This window comes from Patagioenas fasciata, chromosome 2, assembly GCF_037038585.1.
Source record: "Patagioenas fasciata isolate bPatFas1 chromosome 2, bPatFas1.hap1, whole genome shotgun sequence".
Classification (NCBI taxonomy): Eukaryota; Metazoa; Chordata; class Aves; order Columbiformes; family Columbidae; genus Patagioenas; species Patagioenas fasciata.
Genome location: NC_092521.1, coordinates 31,735,903 through 31,756,468, shown reverse-complemented (window position 1 = coordinate 31,756,468; position 20,566 = coordinate 31,735,903). Strand labels below are relative to the sequence as shown.

Genomic DNA, 20,566 nt, shown 5'->3' with positions numbered 1-20,566 from the left:
AGTATTCTTCTCAGAAAAACACCATAGACCAATCCTCAGACTTTCAGAGTTTGAAATTAAAAATGAAGAGTAATAAAAGGGGAATGGTAAATAATAATACTTGGTGTAAGCACAGTAGCATAAATTGGTAGGAAAGTCATGAATAGCAAAAGTATGTTTAAGAGCATGAGGTCACTTTGCTAAACAAGTACCTGTCCCTGAAGGCAGGGGCAGATCAAGGTGTCCGTCAGCACAATCTCTTCAGCACTGAGCCCCCATCTATTTGAAAATGCCCGGGCATATCCCATTCAGTCTGCCTGGATTTAGGACAGGTAATTAAGAGAGTGTGATTGTGAGAAGGTCAAGCTATTTCAGATCTACAAAGACTCCGAATCCATTCAAGTGCTCAAACGTATGCACTGAATAGTCTCATCATGACCAAAGGGCCACGTAGCAGCATGGAAATTTAGGCAGTGCTGTGGGTTTTTGCACATTAGAGCCATATTTTTATCCTCATTGAGGCCCAGCATACTTATGCATATATACACCAGCAGTAAAACAACAGAGTGATCCTTTATGACAGTATGACCATAATCTAACTTGACAAATGCAATTGTCAGCATCCCTTAAAGTAAATTATAACTATGCCCCCTTGGCTAAATCCTGAGCCCTTTCAAAAAACAAGCAGCTCTCTCCCAAGAGTTGTGTTCTCTGCACTGTGTTTTCTGACATGCTTTCCCACCACCAACCTTTCATCCTGTTGAACTAATTTCCATTGTAAGTGGTGGAAGGCAGGGAGGATAACTCCCGTTAACTTCACACTGGTGGCATGCAGGCCTGTCCAGAAGAAAAGTGGCACAGGGGGCATGTCCCCAGCAGGGCTGGCTGCAGGTCCTGTGGGCTCAAATAGGATCATAGGTACATATAACTGTGCTCTTCTATAAATAGCAGGTAAGTTGGGGCTAACAGTGGGGAAAAGGTTCTCCCCAGCTGCCCATCTTCAGAACTCATGGGTTGTCACTGTGTTGGTGGTGGCAATTCATTAGGTGAACCCTTCTTTCTGTGACAACATTGGATCTCAGCCCCAGCCTGTGTGTGGTGACAATTTCAGGGGAAGATGAAGGCTTGGGGTCCTGTTCACACATATAGCTTGCTTCACAAGAGAAGGGCTGAACCTGCCAAACCCTAACCCTGGTATTGCCACATGCCCTGAAGCTGTCCCTGGTGCCTTCACCCACTGGCATCCTCTGCCCCAGTGCTCAGCAGCTTTCCTCCTGGAGATGGAAAGGCAGCTGCCCCCAACTCATGCCAGATGCTCCTCCTGCTCTTCATCCCTCCCTCCCTCCCTCCCTCCATCCCTCCCGCTCCCCAACCCTGTAAGCACATCTTCCAAAATAAGCAACCAGAATCACTGATTAGCCTTAAGTTGTACCAACAGCAGGGTCAAAGTTGGATGGAAATTCACCTGGGTGTGAGTTCCTGGGGTGGGAAGTAGCAGAGTAGCTGTGCAAGAGCAGCAGCATCTCCAGATGACTCAGCAGGAGCCCAGAGAGGATGTGTCCATGGCCCTAGCATACTGCATCTATCTTAAGGTATCTGATGTTGACCTTGAAGATCATCTCAGATATAGACCTCTGCCACTCCTATGCTTCATCTGTGCAGCTTCCAGCAACAGGATAAAAATCTGAAGGACTAACAGGTTTAGTGGGTCATGCTTTAGTCCCTGCTGTACATGTCGGCCACTCCTATTGCTGCTGAGAGACCCAGCGAGAAGGTTTGTCCAGCTTCCCACAGGACCAACTGCTGATGTATACGGCCCGAGGAACCAAAGTGCTCTGCCATGCTGCTCCCGCCAGCCCTTGTGCAGCCAGCCCTGGCACACAGCTCCTGTCCACAGAGGACAAGTAGCAGTCACAGAATCACAGAATGGTTGGGGTTGGAAGGGACCTCTGGAGATCATGTAGTCCAATCCACCTGCTAAAGCAGGTTCACCTAGAGCAGATCGCATAGGAATACATCCAGGCAGGTTTTGAATGTCTCCAGAGAAGGAGACTCCACAACCTCTCTGGGCAGCCTGTTCCAGTGCTCTTGCACCCTCGAAGTAAAGAAGTTTTTCCTCATATTTAGACAGAACCTTCTATGCTTCAGTCTGTGCCCGTTGCCCCTCGTTGTATCATTGGACACCATTGAAAATGGTCTGACAACATCTTGAAAAGTGCTGGTCCCATCCAGTCAGCTGAAGTCCTTCTTCCTCATCCCAACAGCCAAGGCTAAACGTGACAGCCTGGCATGCACAGTCGCCACTCTCTTCACCCCATCAGGGGTCTCAGGTGGACAGTACTCAGGCACAGAGAGGAGATCTGCATTGTGTCACCTGAACAGTGCCAGAATGCAGAGCTCGAAGATGTAGATCGCAGCTATCTGGATGTGGCTGCCTGCAAGGCTGAGCCCTGATCATAGTCAGGAAGGATTCAACTGACTGGCCTTATCCTCCACAACGTCTCAGGTCTCCTGAGGTGACTTGGGATCAGCCCACAGATGCACGACCCTGTTGGGGGAGACGGTTACACCTGCAAGGCAGATTCTGCTCACCACTGTTTTCAGAGCCTCAGCAGATTGAAAACAGCAGGTGCATTAAGATCCAAAATAAGATTATAACATGCCGTAAATTAAAATATGCTCAGCTCTCCACGTACAGCCAAATAAGGAACAATGCATGGAAAACAACAGGGGCTCACATTCATCTCTGGATGATCATTCGCAGGATGCACAACAATGAAATTTCACACACAGAAATCAAAGAATCTCTCTGAAATGAAAGATCTGCTCTTTCTGGGTGTTGTTTTTTTTTTTTTCCTCAAGAAAGATTTTCAATGTGCTGAAACCATTTATAAAAATAATTGGGAAAAAAAAATCTCTGGGAAATTATTGGCATGAACTTTGAGGGCTCTAAATTAAGGCCAGTCTAATTTTCCAATTAGGCAGCTTGATAGGCAAGATGACATGTGCAGAGTAGAAGGGCAGGCCCTAAACAGCATTTTTATGAACATTTCTCATGCCTGCAGCAGCCTTTCTATACCCAACAGCTGAGGAGTGCACTTTCCCATGCCGTCAGGGGTGAGGAGGTTACGACTCCAGCATTGTGCCCCTTGTTTTTCACACAAGAACCCGGCGCGCCGCAGCTCGCCTGAAAGGGTCCAGCGCCCTGGAGAGGGGCGGTCACCTCCATGCCCTCCGGGTCCCAGCCTGCCCCCCAGCTCCCTGCCTGCCCCTCAGCTCACTGCCTGCCACTCAGCTCCCTGCCTGCTCCCCGGGCCCTGCCTGCCCCCTGCCCACTGCTCCAGCGGGCAGCAGCTCGGTTTAACCCACCACTGAGGTGGGCGACCGGCAATGCTAATTGGGACGGGAGGGACCTTTTTCAGAGTCGCTCAGTCGGTAAATGAAACTTCAGCTCCCCGGGGATCCCGTGTGTGCAAAAGAAGCCGCGGGCTGAGGTGCAAAGGGCAGGGCAGGAAGATTTTGAGCCGAGGCTGCTCTTTCACAGCTCGAGCTGCCAGGCGGCTGCCTGCGCCGGCTCCACTCTCGCCTCCCTGCTGCTCGCCCAGCGGAGAGAAACTCGAGCATCCTTCCAAAGCTTGCTGAAGACCCTGCCGCCCCCACACCGCTGTGAACACAGCAGTGGGGCTTCTGGGAGCAAACTGGAACTGAAAACGGCATACGAGCCTCTCAATCACAGAAAAAGTCTGGTCTTCAAGAGACAAACAAATCTGATGCCAACGCCTGCTCGGTACTTACGTGATCCCAAGTAAACCACGCCAGGCCTGTTCAAACATCCTTCTGTGGGTCAAGCAATTTAAGAGCTAGATCCATCCTAGCTTGCAACAAGCCAGGGGAACTCACGCAAGGGCTTTGGCAGATGGAGAAGGCAGGAGTTAGCCGTGACTAGCAGGAGAGGACATTTAAACACAGAAGTCCATGGACCACCACCACTCTGAAAAAAACATCCTTGAAGAACAGCTGTGAGAAGCTTCTGGCAGCCACTGTGACAAAATTGCCCTTCAACTTGGTGTGGCTGGCACCAAACTGAGTACACTTATCAGATTGTACAGGAGCCTGAAACTAAGCAAACCCAGGTTGGGCTGAACCTACTCTCAGTTTGCCCATACATGCAGTAGAAATAAGGCAGGAGGAACGAAACCTTTGCTAGAAGTGAGAGATGGCAGGAGCCACATGCAGTAGCCACAGCCTCTCTTCCACTGCAGGAAAGGTCGTGCTGAACAAAGAGCAAGCAGCCTTGAGCATACACAGAAGTCACCACTTTCCATCTTTGCCACTTCTGGAGAACCTCAGTTCCTTGCAGCCGTTTAGCAACTGGATCCCGAAGTAGAAGGCTGTACTTGCCCAGCTCAGGAGCAGGTCACTGCCATGTCAGGGCACATAGGAGAAGCTCTAAGCTTTCAAAAACTTAGAGAAAGGAAAAGTGTTCAAACAGAGTGGCAAGATGCCAGCATATCACAGAATCACAGAACGGTTGAGGTGGGAAGGGACCTCTGAAGCTCACCTGGTCAATCCTCCTTGCTCAAGCAGGGACACTTACAGCTGGTTGCCCAGGACTGTGTCCAGATAGCTCTTGAATATCTCCAAGGAGGGAGGATCCATAGTCTCTCTGGGCAACTTGTGCCAATGTTCGGTTACCCCGACAGTGAAAAAGTGTTTCCTGATGTTCAGAGGGAACCTCCTGTATTTCACTGTGTGCCCATTGACTCTGGTCTTGTCCCTGGCCACGACTGGTGTCCTCCTTCAGGCCCTTTTTGAAGACAGGAATGACATTTGCTTTCTTCCAGTCCTTGGGCACCTCTCTCAGTCACCATGACCATTCAAAGATATTCAACTTGATGCCCATATACTCATTTGTGAGGGCGTTCAGGACGTATGCTGAACTCTCTTCTCTGATATCTCTTTTTGTATATTTTGGTAATTGGTACATTAGTTCGTGGCCTTCAACTTCCATTAGTTTTGTGTTTTATTTGTATGCTATTTAGTAATTTTGATGAGAAGACAACTCCTACCCCTAGGAAGCGAAGCATTAAGCCCTTAACTCTCTTCCCTGTGCTACTGGACTGAGACTGTAACTTGACACTCAAGTTCCCGTATGTGCCATGTCTTAAACATAAACCAGGTTTGAGGCTGAGAGGACAAGCAAAGATTCAACCAGCTGAGGTGTTGTTGTCACAGGGGAACTGCCATCTAACAGAGATGATGATTTCAGTAGTTCTTTGATTCCTCATTAAAGACAGGAGGGGAAAAAAAAAAAGACCTTTGTCATTACTTTAAATGTCAATGTTTTAAAAATAATATGTTGCCACTTTCGGAAGTTAACACAAAGCTGCAGCATGACTGCAGCATCTACACCAAAGGGTGCCTTGGACCCATTAACCCATTTGGGGACTGTAACCCTGGGCTGCACTTGACACCCCGCTGGCTGCAGACTGGCTGCAACGTCAACAAATGGCCAATTTCCTTGTTACAGCCACTGTGGAGTGAGGGCATCAGTCTGGAGAACTCTGATTGAACAAAACACAACCTAGAAGGAAACAAGAATGCTTAAGAGTATTTAAGAACTTACTGATGTTAGTCTAATGCAGTCATACCAAGGATAATATTTATTTTGGGTTATGGCCAGACGACAACGTAATAGCCTCATCTGGGCAGCCATATGTGATAAACGCTCCCCCAGAATGCATAGTTTACTAAAAAACACATGTGGAGTGCATGCTTGCATGTACCAGAAATGCTCTCTAGCCAAAACAGAAACTTGAAAAGCTTTCTCAGCATAAAGGAATAATGCTGTCAGAAACAAAACAGAACAAAACAAACCAACTTGAACAATAATTAGCCTGATTTATAAATGTGACAGCATTAAGAAATGAGGAGGAACCCAAACTTCACAGAATGCCCTAAAGAAAAATGTGAAGTATTCTTTTCTTCAGAAATCAGTTCAGTGCCAAAGCTTTGGTGGCAAGATGCTCATTTGCTCTCAAGAGGCAGGCCTGATTTCTTCAGCATTTCCCTTTTTCCCCATCTCATCACCTAAAGGCCTGGAGTATGAAAGGGCAGACAAATGCAGGGGGATTTATCAAGTCCTGTTGTAGAACATCAGTCATCAAAAGAACACTGAACTATTTTCATTTTTCTTCCAAATCTACCTCATGATTTTGCTTTCCAAGTATGTATAATACGGCATTCTAATGTTCTCTTCATAAAATAAAAGGTGGAATTTTAGGAAAACTTAGGAAAGCCTTAATAGCATGACACAAATAAGACAAAAGCCAAAGTATGGCTTCAGCTAAAACACAAACTGGCCTTGATTCAGTTTTTATGAGAGCTAATCTTGCTTATAAGCACACCTGTAAAACCAGAAAGCACTACAGACATTCACGTATAATATTTGGGTGGAGTAAGAGGTGGATGTGGTGTAGGGTGAAGTTCACGGGCACTTGAGTTACAGGCCTAGAAAAAGTCAGTGTCCTCCTACCAGATTGTACAGGAACATCTCTTGCTTGTGTAGAAGTGAATATTTGTACCTGCCCACAGCTACTTGCTACTAAATCACCCAGCACCCCATTGCCATAGAACACCCGGCTGAGTAGGGATGGCGAGGCTGAGACAGCAGCCAGCCCTCCTCCTCCTCTTCCTCCTCCTGCTAAGGATGCCTTCCACACTGTTCTCTGAGCACTGAGCGTTACATCTCCCAGTGCAAATTTCACACTACAGCAAGCGTGACTTACAACTACTTGAAGCGAATCTGTCACACTCATCCAAATCTAAGTGAGAAATTTGTTAATTAAGAGATGTGGGCAGGTTGCAAAGCCTGGTAGAGGAGAATAGGGTATCTCCTAATGAAGCGAGGTCTGTGTTGTTGCCTGAAAATTTTCAGAGAAAAAAAACCTTAAATACTTTCAAAAATCAAGACTGCTATAGGAAAAACAAAACCACAAAAAAACCCCCACAACCTGAAAAACAAATCAAGAAGCAAAGACTGAGATCTGCTAACACCAAACATCTTCTCATCTGCACAATCCAAAAGATGAATTGTACGAAATTAAATCCGTATGACTTCAGTAATTATCCTTGATCATCTGGCCTGTGCTTCAGAGTAAGCCAAAATTAAAAAAAAAAAAAAAGAAAACACAGCATGGCATATAGAGAAATGTGTGATTTTGTCAGTCAGATGAATTTAGTTGCAGAACTTGGCTTCTACCACCCTCAAGACTCTCAGGAAAATAATGGATTTACACTTACAGCTACACAATCTTGAAGTCCCAGTATGCTGCATCAGTAGCATTCATTCGGTTGACGTCAGTAATACAGGTAAGTGACAAGAGTATTCCAGGCAATGGTGCAGTCCAGGCACAACACCGCAGGAGCTGCTGGGGTGGCTTTGCCCTTCCTCGCTGTTCGTAGAAACTGCTCTCCTCATGCATGAAATAAGAGTGACCTCCGAACAGGCAGATTCATGGAACTGCCCAAACCAAGGCACATGCAAGGCCACCCTGGCATCTGAACTATGTGGATGAGGAGACTTCACTGTTCAGTGTTCAAGAAGAATGAGTTGTCCATACACTTGTCTGTGTTTGGCAGTAGAAAATGCCAAAAGCAAGAAGGCACGTGGCCCTGAAAGAAGAAGGAGCCCTTGGGGAGAGGTGGCAACAGGCATAAAAGTGCCTGCGTTTGTTATTCTTCTGTATGGACAGCGCCATAAATATCTATTTGCATTATCAATGTCTGCTCCGATAAAAGATTTGAGTAAAAAAATGAGAATACTCTTACAGACACAGGGCCATGTGATTGCACCATCACATTTGTTGAGTAATGAACGACTTTGGACGTTACTTACGTTTCACTAAGGACATGGAGTCTACACATCTGTGGCACATGTAGGCATGACAAGTATGAAACATAACCCAAACAGCCCACCACAACGACACTGCAGATTTCCTTGCTCTGTCATTGTAATTCTTCTTGTGGGAGCTGTACAGAATTGAGGCAATGTGTGATTGGCACAGGCTACGCCAAACGGAGGCTCATCCACGGGACTGAACACCCATGTCTGAACAGCCTACAGGTGCAACAAATAATCACCTTGAAGGTCAGTGAAGATGAGCTGGGAGAACACTCGGTTCTCCAAAGGCTGGAACAGGCCTAGCAGCAGCGTGAAGGTTCAATCACATGATTCGTAAGGCTGAGGTGGTTTATGTGAACCTGTTTCCAAGTAAAACACTAACTTGACTTGAAAATGTAAACACTACAGTCTCTAAAAGCCACTTCTCTAAAGGTTACTGAGAGGAAGATTTGATAAAAACCCTATGTGATGCCCTACTGTGAAACACTGCTTAGCCTGCCCCCCAAAAGGTTAATACATAAAGCACTCTTATTTAAGGTTGGATCAAGCATGGAGGGTGAGTTACATACAACAGACAGGATTTCTCTTTGATATCTTAAATCCCTTCTGGCTTCTTCAAAAGGCCTTCTTTTCCTGTTTCAGTGCTAGTATAACTCCTTACCTCAAGGCTAGCACTCCCATGAAATTCATCTTCAAACTCCCTTAATTAAGATCACTGAGATGAACAACGAAATTAAAGCAACGAACTAACCTCACATTGTTTGCTTCCTCTCTCTTGCTTGGATCCTTACTGATTTCAGAAACAAATCTTCAGTTTGCAAAACTACAGAAGGATCCACTAAAACATGCCCATTCCCTTCAGAATGAGTATGCATTTTCCATGTGATTCCTCGTAGTATATTGGGCAAATAAGTAACCCTATATTAAAAAAAATGCCCTTGACAGATCATGCATGAGATGCATTTTGGAGACTACCTGTAGTGCTGATGCCTGCACTAGACCTCTCTTACCTGTGTTACAAAAGGCAAAGGTAGGAAAGGAGTTTTCTTTTGTTTCTTTTGTCAATTTTTTCTTTTGGGTAGAGGAGTAAGAAAGAATCAAACCACTGTGTCACAGGGCTGTAGTTCCAGGCAAAAAGGCACTTCAGCTTTCCTTTTGCTTTTCTCTCTGTATGCTTTTGAATAAAAGAATAAAAGAAAACAACCTTTAAAAGAGGAATGACAATGGTTTTGGAAAAGACCTCTAAACTGACTAAAGCATCTGTATCCTCTTCTGAATGAATTTTGTTGGACCATATGAAGACTCAGAGAGTTTGTGTGGCAACCTGGCCTCCAGGCCAGCTGCAGCCTAACAGAATTGCTCACCATTTCTGCTCTCTGATGCCATCTCATCCAAGCATCTCTCAGATGCAGGCAAGGAAAGGGGTGTGTGAGCTGCAACAGCCTTGAGCTGCCTCCCTGGTCCCCTGCTTGCTGAGGGATCCCTTATCTCCTCTTCTGTCATGCGACTGAAATACCCATATACTCAGTCATGAGAGGCAGGAGGAGCTAAACCATCCTTTAGTGGCTGCACCACTGCTCACGTGGCCTCCTCCAGCAGATGATGTGTCTGTGGGTTCCAGTAACATGTGCTTAAGCCAGCATGCATCTTGCTCAATTAGTACATACAGCAAGGAACACATTGTCACTGGACAGTCACGGCAGACAAACAAGGCATATCACCTTAACGAATCTCATTTTATCCCAACATTTGGGAAAATATTTGAAGATTTAACAGGCTTTCTTTTGTAATTCAGTGGTATAAATGGGAAATTTTACTTGCCTCAGCACAGCTGCTGGGCACTATGCAGATCGTGAATGAATGCACAGAATTAAGACTTGGATATACCAGAAATCAAAAGAAATGCTGGCAGCAAAGGCTCCAAAAAGAAACTGGAAACACCATCACATGATTCTTTGGTTGTGCGTTCAAACACCCATTATATTTACGTTAAATATACCTACAGAAACGTAAGACCTACAGTTGGCCTACTACATTGAAATAGTTTCTTTTCATTTATATTAACAACCAGAGAAAATTTACTAACATGCATTGGAAATCAGAGCTCCAACTAAATCAAAGAATAAGCTCTAGTTCTTCAAACAGATGGAGGTAAGAGCATGATGTATTATAACAGAGATTAAAACCGGTAACTGCAGTAAACATTCTGCACTGCAATTTAGAAATTAGGAACCCTTAGCGTTGTTCTGTATGAAACACCACACTGGAAGGAACATCACAGCAGCAAGCTTTGGATTCCTCCATGGAAGTACAATGTCTCAGATCAATGTCTGTTTGGGGTGGGAAGACAAACTCTGGAATTCTTTATACAAGAATACACAAACATTAAACTACCTACAAAAGCTCAGCTAGCCTTTCACATTTAGATCTAAAGGCAAAGAGCTAGAAAGATGAGTGAATAAAAATGGTGCAAGAATCAGGTACAATGTCCTTATTGTATTTTATTGATCTCATTATTTACATAACCAAGCAGACAGAAACTTTTTGTTTATTTCCTGAGGAAACACTTCATCTGTATAATTTGCTACAGAGCACAATGCGCTTTTATTTACATGAAATCTATTCCTTTTGCTTCGCTTGCTTGCTTTCTGCAAGCCCTAAAAGCACCGCATCTGCTTCCAGCAATGTTGTATCAGTTGTTGCACCCAAGAACCTGGAGGTGAGTTCAAGATCCAGCAGTCTCAGGCGTACACGGGTTCCTCGCTGATATTTGCTGTGAAGAAAAGGGGAGAGGGGAAAGAAGATAAGTTTTGATAAGCAACAGTCTTGCATCTCCTAAGGCTGCTCTCCTGCTTGCAGACAGAAGTAGCAGCCTTATAAAAAACAACGTGCTGCAACGGAAGCCCAACACCGTGTTAATGCATCGGCACCAAAACTGTCGGGACAGAGCGGGTGACAGCACAGAGCCCCCGAGGACACCATCCTGCCCATGGAAGAGCAGATACCACCAGATCCCACTGAGGGAATGCAGGCTCTACAGAGAAGCATTTTTATATAGGAAACTGTTTGTGTCTTCCATCAAAATATTTTACTGTATCGTGTGCTATCAGGCACACAACCATCTACAGGACAACATATCATTAAAGGGGAGGACAAGTCATCATTAGACCACTGGTGACATTGCTATTATCATAAAAGTATAATGCCAGCTAAATGTGGTTTATATTTCCAACTCTGGGCCCCAGGCAAAGGAACTCTTCTTGTCTTATCCCCTTCTCCAAAGAGTGGGTATCATCTGCAAGCTTTTTACTACATGTAATTAAAAATAAATCCCACAACTATTGTAAGGAAATATTCTGCCTACGGGGTTCGGTTTTATTGTTTTATGCTTTTTTTTCTTTCTTTTTCCTTTTAAGTCAGAAGATGCGCGCATTCTACATTTTTTAAAAACAGAACCTGTGTCAGGATGGCCATGCCAAATTAGTGAAGATTTTTGAAATACTACCATCTTCCATAACGCACCTGGACAGCTACTGATCAAAGTTCAGCAATAAAACTGAGAATTATTTTTCTTTTGGAAGTTCAAGCCATATCCATTTTTTTTTTCTAGTCAAAGCATAAAGAGCTGAAGATGCCTCAGGCTTGACCACCGTTAGCAAAAGCAAGTTTGGAACACTCTCCAGTTACAGACTGGAGAAAACGCAACAAGGCAGTCCGGTTGAACGCGTTTCCACCTTCAGCCAGGGCAGGCAATCTTCTATGTCTGACAACCGTTTGCTGGCATGGAGCAAAACTGACCTGGGTTTCAACTTAATTCAGCACATCAAACCAAGATCCTTTTGGAAATCTATATATCTTAAGAAAAGATGCTGGACTTCCGTATTTTTTTCCATTTGCTGTCAGTTCTATCCTACATTAATCTCCTGTGGCTCTTGGTTACGTTACAAACTGCAAACGAAGACCGCTTGATGCCTCCATTCTGAACAAGCAGCTCCATGGGGTCCTGTGGCAGGGAACACTCATCCCAGTGAATCCTGTGATGATCTGCATGGATTGACACAGTGGAAATACAGCATGCTTTCTTAAAAATGTGCAACCGAAGTGCGTTGCCTGTTGAAAATGTGAGTAAACACTGTTGCAAGCGAAGGGTACAAGTGAAGGCAGAGAGCAGCTTCCCAGAGCTTGTTACCTGAAGAGCTGGAAAAGATCAGTTCTGCCCCTTTCTATGCAAAATATTTGCATTTCAAAACAGAACAGTTTCACAACTGATGGCAGTAATTCATGAAAGCTAATGTGCAACATTTCTGAGGAATGAGACAAGGGAAAAACAAAATTAAAAGACTATGGATTAGATTTTTCACATGGGCTGTATTTTCCAGGATTTGTTCTACCTATTTAAAAGAGACAGCTCTCCGAAGAAATCAGGATGTTTTGAGATAAGAAGAGGAAAGCTCCTTGCTCCTTGCTCCTGCCAGCAGCCAACAGCTGAACCTGAAATGAAGATGCCAGCTGACTAGTGATTATAGCCATATGGGTATACGTGAGAAACCTACAGAAAACTCCGTGCCTTGAACCCAACCTTTGCCTTACTGGCAGCTGCAGGCTAGATGGGTTGCCTTAGCATCCAACCATAAGGTTACTACGATCCCTAACACTGTCTTTGGCACAAATTAACATGCTTTTCTGCCTTTATCAATGAGTGTGATGAGTGAAAGGGGATGGGAAAATTTAAAATAATTTTTTGAAAAAGACGATTTATTTTTAAAGATAGCAAAAGATGGGGAGAAGGATATCTGTGAGGGAGAAATGGTCTATGGAAACAGAAAAGAGGGAGCTGACACCTCATGATGAGTAAAAACAAGGCCTGGGAAGATATGAAAGAGGATAAATGGCAGAACGGGTGTCAAGAAAGCACTGAAAACACTGTAGGCAAATAGTGTAGAAATGAAGGAAATGGTATCCAGAGCAGAGCCACAGAAGAGGGAAAAGTCACTGAAAAGTAAAGACTGCATAAAACAAAGTTTGAGTGACATTAAACTTAATAATAAACTAATAATCTTAAGCGTGAGTCCCCCCATTTTGGTGTTACAAGATACTGCTCATTGTATAGTCTGCAGAGAACTTCACTCCAACTTCCAGACACAACTTTAGTACATATTTGTAATGCAAAATCTAAGCAATTGTATTTTCATAAAAAGCACGACAATCTTGAATGCTGCTTCAGTAACTCAGACAGATTTCAGATACTTTAATCTTACTTAACTCAATTATTAAAGGTTTTCCAGTCACAGCACATGTGCTTACAAAGAGATCCTGAAAACCACTTTAAGGAACTGACACAACAGCCCATTTGTGTGAACATAAACAGTTGGGTTTGTGACAGATGTTCCCTACAGCTAAAACACTTTAGAATAAACAAGAAGTGGAAGAAGTAGAAAAAGTAGAAACATGAAGACAACTTGCAGTGGTGGTCTATCCGCCGCATTTAGAGCAAGAGGAAATGATAGGGTGCTCTGTGTGGAACAAGTATATTCTATCCACAAAGGTATTTATCCTTAAAACAGATAAAGCTGTCCAATGGTTAAAGCAGAAGCTTGAAGCAGGATGCAGAAACAAAGCAGGCATTTTATTATTTTCAGGAATGGTGTCCTAGGAGACACAGGACACCAGTGTAAAAAGGAAAGAAACCGTCTACTCCATTTTGCCAAAGGACTTGCTTTATTTTTAAGTGACAATGCTGATATTCAAGATCTTCCAGTCTCATGACCATCAGCAGGAACCATTAACCTCTCTCCAACTCCTAAGCACCATGTTTGTTGAGGATGCATGTGTTTTCCTCCGACCACTTCCGATTGCCAGGTAAGAGTATTAAATTCACTTTGAAGTAGGCAAAGGTTGTTTAGTTCCATACCTAAGTCAAGGTATATGAATATTCTACAGAACTTAAAAAAATTATTTTATGAGTCAAAGTTTTCTCCACTCCTATAGAACTTATTTACAAGAGCTACCAATTTTAACCCTTTGGGATCACCAGTTTCGCATTAGGACTCTGGCTAAGGCACAGCCTCAGAGCTGGGAGTCCAGTCATGACCCCAGCGCAGGCCCATGTTGGTAGAGCACCCACTGAAGCATGCCCAGAAACCTTCACCTGAACTTCAGCCAAGGATCAAGGGGCTCCCAAAGGCTTTCTCTAGTTTGCATGAGTGCTTGGAGGCTTCTCCCCATCTCTTCTGGAGTGGGCAAAGCGCTGGGTACAGGGGCACCTTTCCTCAAATGTCCACTTCCAGAAGATGACTTGAAGTTAGAGGCAACCCAAATATTTTAGTGCTCCCTGTAATTTTTGGACTGTCATAGAAAAGGATTTGAAAAGAAGCAAGATGAAAATCCTTCCTCTTATTTGAACCACGAGTCTGTACACCGGTACATCAGCACTGTAATACAGTACATAAGGGCACAGAGAAAGCACACAGCACAATGTTGCTAGTGCTGCTTAAAGAAACCTTAAAAGCAAATACAAAAATTAAACTTTATGTCCTCTTATTATGTCCTTCTATCTTTGCACACAAACTTTAAACTACTGTGTCTTAACTTACATATAGTAGGTCTTCTCTTTGCTGAATGCACATAAATAGCACAGCATCCACTTCTGAACAAAAGCAACTTGGACGCCTTCTTCTGACTATGACCCTTTTTTATACTGCACATTGGTCCCTATCCGAATCTTTCACTCTCACATTGAAGCTTTAAATCTCTCAAAATCTAAACGACAAAGGAAACAGCCCAAAACTCTTCAGTCGAGATTTTAAACTGGTAATTTTAAAAAAGTAAGTAGTTTTACTATGTCTCCTTAAAACATATGTATAAACAAAAAACCCCAACATTTTTACATAATAAAATTGCAGGGGGAGGATATTGAATGACCTATTTCAGCTCTTACTAACTTTCAAGAAAGCTGGGGGGCAATGTTCTTTTCTTTTTTAATTTAAAAGTCATTTCAGGCTACAGCAAAGGTTTACAAAGGGAGTTAACTAGGAAAGCAATGAGCATGTAAAAACAAGGAGGCTATAACTAAAAACTTTTTTTGATCCTAATTATACTGTTTGCTACCAAGAAAATGGGGCAGTAGTTTTGCAGGTGTGCAATTTCACAAGTAGAAGAAGCATCCTCATTTCTACATGGCATCAAGAATTTTATTCAAACTCTAAATTACAGGTGGAGACATTAAAGCATTTTGTTAAACCATCCAATATTTAAAACTGCATGTGATTGCAAATTAGCAAGCAGTCCTTTTTCTATTAAAACTACTCAAGCTATTATTTTAAAATTTAAAGCATTAAAGCTTCTATTCTTGGCAACAGTCCTACAAAAATAACAATGCAATTACAGAAATTGTTGTCTTGGCTAATATTTCCCCCTCATTTTAAAAATGCTTTCACAGATACCCTCAATTTCATACTACAAAAACACACGACTGTTATTTTGAGACAACTGGAGTATTTTAACTTCTATCCCCTCTATTTCATGACTGGTTTTTAGTCTCCACTGCTTCCTTTTGGAATGACAACCTGTGCAATGCAAAGCTGAATGAAGTGGCTAGGGCTGGCTGTGACCACCCTCAGCCCTCATTCATTCCTGTGTGCCATCTGTCCCACCTCCCATGAACACGCATTTCTGAAAGGGAATGGAGTGGGAAGGCAACTGTTAAACGCGGGGTTTAATTCCTATACTGAGGGTGTCATTTAGAGAATGTGATTTGAATTTTTAAAATATTTTTGTATCATTATTTCTAACATATCCCGAACACTCTAGTGATGGCTTTCAAAAGCTGCAATAAAAGGAATCCCTGGATTTTACCCCATCCAAAATATATTAATACAAAGCACTCCAAAGACAAGGTCCAAGTTGAGCCATGGTACTCTCAGAGAATGCCACGAGAAGTCCTGATGTCTTTCATTTTTGTACTGTGAGAATTCCAAAGTGTGTTTCTCAGATCTATTATTCACTAGGTTTTGTTTCAGTGCCTCAGTACAGAACAGTTTCAAATTCTTAATAGTTTCATTTCCTTGTTTTATTATGTGGAAGACATCACATTATCAACCTTAGGAAAAAAATATATAACAAAAAAGGTGATGAAGTACATTTGACTATCATATTTTCTCCACAATTTTTGTTCACCGTTCTCACTGCTGTTCAAATCCACTCCAAATCCCCCCGTAGCTCCTCCCTAGCAGGACCAAAACCCCGGTGCAACCCCATCCAGCTGACCCACCAGCAGCAGAGCGGCGCCACTGGGCTGGGACCAAGCTGTGTGCCAAACAATTCCTCTGGCTTCTCAAAAATACCTTGAAGTATTGGTCTCGGCTTTATCAGCAAAGTGAGACCATAGGGCCAGCTTAAGCAGCTATCCTGGCACAGGTGTATATGATTTTGTGTAGATCACCCCCTGACGCCCTACAGGGAAGGCGCACAGTGAGAGCACACCACCGCCCAGCAACTCCTCACTCATTGCCAGGACACATTAAATCCTTGTTCAGAAGAAATACGGATGAGACAGAGATTAGCAGATGGCTGTCTAGTAGGAAGCGGCGTAATTTTATGCAGTAATCTCCATCTTGCTAAAGTGGCTTTTCCCAGCAAGGTACACATTGCACATCCAGAGACAGGGACTGCGATCCTGCTCCCAGTGGCTCAATACAACAGCCAAAACAGGCCCCCACACCTCTCAGGATGAGCTCCGAGGCAACACTGGGGCAAAAAGACAAAATCCCAGCTTTGTGTGAACAAGCAAGACCATGGAAAATGGCATTAGAAAGGTGGCATGAATTTTGCACAGAGCAGAACATGGGATGGTAACACAGGTACTCAAAGAGTGTGCAGTATCCTGCTGCCTACCTTTCTTCGAAGGCTATTAAAGGGAGGACATAGAACACGCATCAAACTGAATAATCATGTAAATATCTTGATCTGTTAAGTTATTAAAAAGATTGAGCTGCCTATACCTTTACAGAAAGAAAATACTGGTATTAAAAGGTGCGTAGATCTATCTGGGAAGAGCATATAATGGCAGGAAAGTGAAGTCCAACAAATGCAGGTGAGAATCATGATTTTGCCAACAATATTGATAAACCACTTAAAAAAACCTCCAAGCACTGAGACATTTCAGCCACTTATGGCTCCAGCTGAAGAGATGTCAAAACAGATGTGTCAGGTCAGTTCAAGATAACCTGCTGAAATGTCATGTCTCGTGATACAATGAAGTCCTGAGAGATGATCTGAAGGTCCCTTTTGGCTTAAATTGGATTCATCCATTATTTATTATGACAGCACCCAGTCATTCCTATGAAGGATGGATGCTCAAAACAGGATTTTCAAAGCATTTCTGTTCTCTGCAATCAAGCACTTCACAAAAAACGCTCCAAGATTGCTGGTGATATTCCATCAGAAAATGCAATCTTCTCATGACTCATCAACCCATCACCACTTCAGCTGTATTGGTATCCTACTCAAATTGTTTTCCCCTTTCCAAAACATGCTCTCATTTATTCTGAAATGAGACACCTGCTTAATATTTTTTCAGAATACTTTTGCTCCTTGTGTCCAAGCCATCCTTTGACAAGGAAGAAGGCTGCGCTCTGCTAGATACAAGCAAAGATCTAGACACTCTGCTAGATAAAAGCAGATAAAAGCCTCTCATATTCTCGGAAGCATTTGGCAGAACGCTTTAAACTTGTCTGAAATCATCATTTTAAACAACAGCCATTGTCACCTTGTGTTTTGAAGCAACAGTGTATAAGCAGAGTCTATGGCAAGGATTGCCAAAACCAACAGGTGCTTTATGCACGCCAGGAAGTCCAAAGCCAAACCCCACTTTGCTCTCACCACTGCTAAAGCAAAAATTTGAAATGAATACCAGGAAGAGTTTGGAGATATTAGCTAGATCCCAATGTGAAAAACACCCTGAAGCACTTGAATACAGCCCTGGTCAACGGGAGCTTACAGAGTCCAGCACAGACACCAACGTCACCACATGTTCTGACACTGGGTGGGAAGGTAACTAGCAGACAGGCTGGTAAGAGCAGCAGAATTTGGGGGTCACCCCATCATTAGCAGATAACATATTAGCTCTGGTTATGCTTATGGAGCTCCCCAAAACAGTAATATATTGGCCAAGCCCTGGCATCTTCATTCTGTACGACCCAAGCTCAGGGGCCTCGTCACCCTTCCCCGTGTCTCCATTGCTGGCTGTTGATGTGACTGGCAGCCGACCGAAAACGTCACAGACACATGGGAATGAAACACGGACATTTTCACTCCCATAGCTAGGAAGGTAAATGCAAAGCCTGACATGAATTGTTTTACAACTATCAAAGAAAAGCTCCAAGCAAACCACTGTGAACATGCTGTCAAGCTCTGCTATTGCAATGACATCAGTATCAACAGCATTTGTTTCTATGACAACAAAAAATACAGCCAAACGTGACAAATATTGAAATCTAATTCTGTTCCACTCAGTAGGGACACACAGACTCTCAGCTGAACTTCTTAGTTGCGAAAAACTTCTTACAAGTAACATGCCTACCTTTAATTCAGACAAAAAACAAAGTACTCCATATTTACTAGAATAGACCAAAAAATCTTGCTGTTATTTTTGCACTGTCTCTGCTAGAATCATTTTGCATTCACTAAAACTTTTGGGACAGGATCCTTTCCTTTTTAGAGGAGGAATCCACAGAAAAATCTGTATTTTAAAATGTACTTCATATGACATCAAAGATGAATGTGATGACCTTTTCCCTATGGCATGGTGAAGTAAGCTTTGACAAACGAAACTTGCAATAGGTGGAACCTCTTATCCAAGAACTTGTATCAGATACAGTTAACTCATCATACAGTAATTTATGCCAGTTGCTTTCTTAGTCTATAACGTAAAGCACATCCTTTCACTTGAGAGGAAACATCACTCTAAAGGAACAAAATAGAAATCTGAATCTTCAGTACAAATGTCTATATTTTTTCTGCTGTTTAAACTATGCAATTAACTATTTTGATTAAAATATTGCTTTGTAACTTACAAAACGCTAAAACTTGTATATATATATACTCATATATATTAAAAATGTAGCCAATTGTGTGACAAAACATTAAGAAACCCATAGCCCTTCATGCACATGGCTACCAGAAGCCAGGCAAATTGCTTAAAAGATGAAAGAAAGAGGTACCCAAGTGAAAAACAAAACAAAACAACTCATGCAAAGCATGCCCTAGCACATACTCCATCCATCTTTCCACAAGTGATCTGTACCTCAGTTCCTGTCCCTTCCCTTTCCCACACTGGGACCTTGTCTCAATCAGATACTTTTCATGTACATAGTTCTAACCCTTCAGTCCTCCAAATTTCAAACAGTTTCCACAATATTGTTCTTGTGTTCCTCTTAATACACGTGGTCTCAAATTTTACTCTCTTTCTACACTTAGTCCATTCCCATAACCACAAGTCCTCCTCTGATCCCCCACTGTCTCTCTGGGATGACTGACCAAGCAGTTCCAGTTTTTCTACCTTAGGAAAAACTCAGACATTTTTTCTTGTCCTCTCCTAGCACTGCCTCCTCATTTACCCTCATCCCCACCCATGGATCCAGCCAACCTCATTCTCCTTTCAGTTTCTTACCCCATCACAGGTTTTTCTTTCACAAGTACCAACTAAGTTCAGTCACTTTTTCTTCCTTGCAGTGCTTCTCAGTTTTCTCACTCAGTCAATTCCAGTCCCCTTGCACTAGCGATCCTGGCAGGTCTCTTATACGGGATTAAAAACAGTAGGTTTTGATAATCCAGAGATGCTTATTATCAAAATTCAAATCAGACTGTTTCTCCTCTTTGCTGTCTGGGTGATGACACTACCTACAGGAACAATGACAACACATTTAAAAACCTGCCCAGCCTTGCTGCTCAACCCTCCAGCTTTGTACAGCTTGGAGAAGCCGTCACACAGGAAAAGCTTCAGCAAACCAGGATAGTTCACACGCTGTCAGTAGGTTTTTGCAGACGCGTCCTCTAACCCCGCTCTGATGGTAAGTACTGTCCATGTCCTTTCTTCATCTTTAAACTCCATCACAGCTATAAATTGGATTTATAAGTCTCTTGGAAGAGCTGGATGCAGAAGATGGGTGGGGAGATGAGAATGGCTAATGCAGTGGCAGTGAGTGCTGGTAACCATGTCAATGTAAGGGCTGCCACAGATGGACAGAAAACGGAATTGCTGAACAGCCGAAGCAGACACTTGAATTCACACTTGCAAGTGAATCCAACAGGAGAGATGTGGAGGGGGCTAAAAATTGGAGAAGGCTGGCCACTAATGGTTTGAGATCTCAGAGGACAATTGGGAGCGGGGAGCAAGGTCTGGAGGAGATGCAGGTTGAGGAATATAACTCTGCAGAATGTGGGTGAAGTCTGTGCAGAATATTGGGTTGGTGAGAGTTGGTGGGGCTCTGTGAAGAGGAAGAACTGGATGGGGCTCTAAGACAAGAGGAGCTGGAAGTACCATATGGTTTCCCTTTATTAACCAACTAAGGCTGAGGGAAGACAGCTGAGAAGTACCAGTCTCTTCCCTGAACCTCCCTATTCCCATGTCTTTCCCCAATTCTCCTTTTGGCTGTTGGTGCCTACACAAAAGCACTGCCTGGAACA

General features: G+C 43.3%; 1 protein-coding gene across 1 annotated transcript in view; it reads right to left on the bottom strand.

The window, feature by feature from the left end:
* Nucleotides 1–10,363: 10,363 nt before the first annotated feature.
* MRPS28 (mitochondrial ribosomal protein S28) overlaps nucleotides 10,364–20,566 on the bottom strand; it is a 76,642-nt gene continuing 66,439 nt past the window's right edge. Inside the window, exon 3 of the mRNA XM_065831113.2 lies at nucleotides 10,364–10,655. Coding sequence (XP_065687185.1) covers nucleotides 10,502–10,655 — 154 coding nt within the window. The 3' untranslated portion in view covers nucleotides 10,364–10,501. The remainder of the gene's footprint in view (nucleotides 10,656–20,566) is intronic.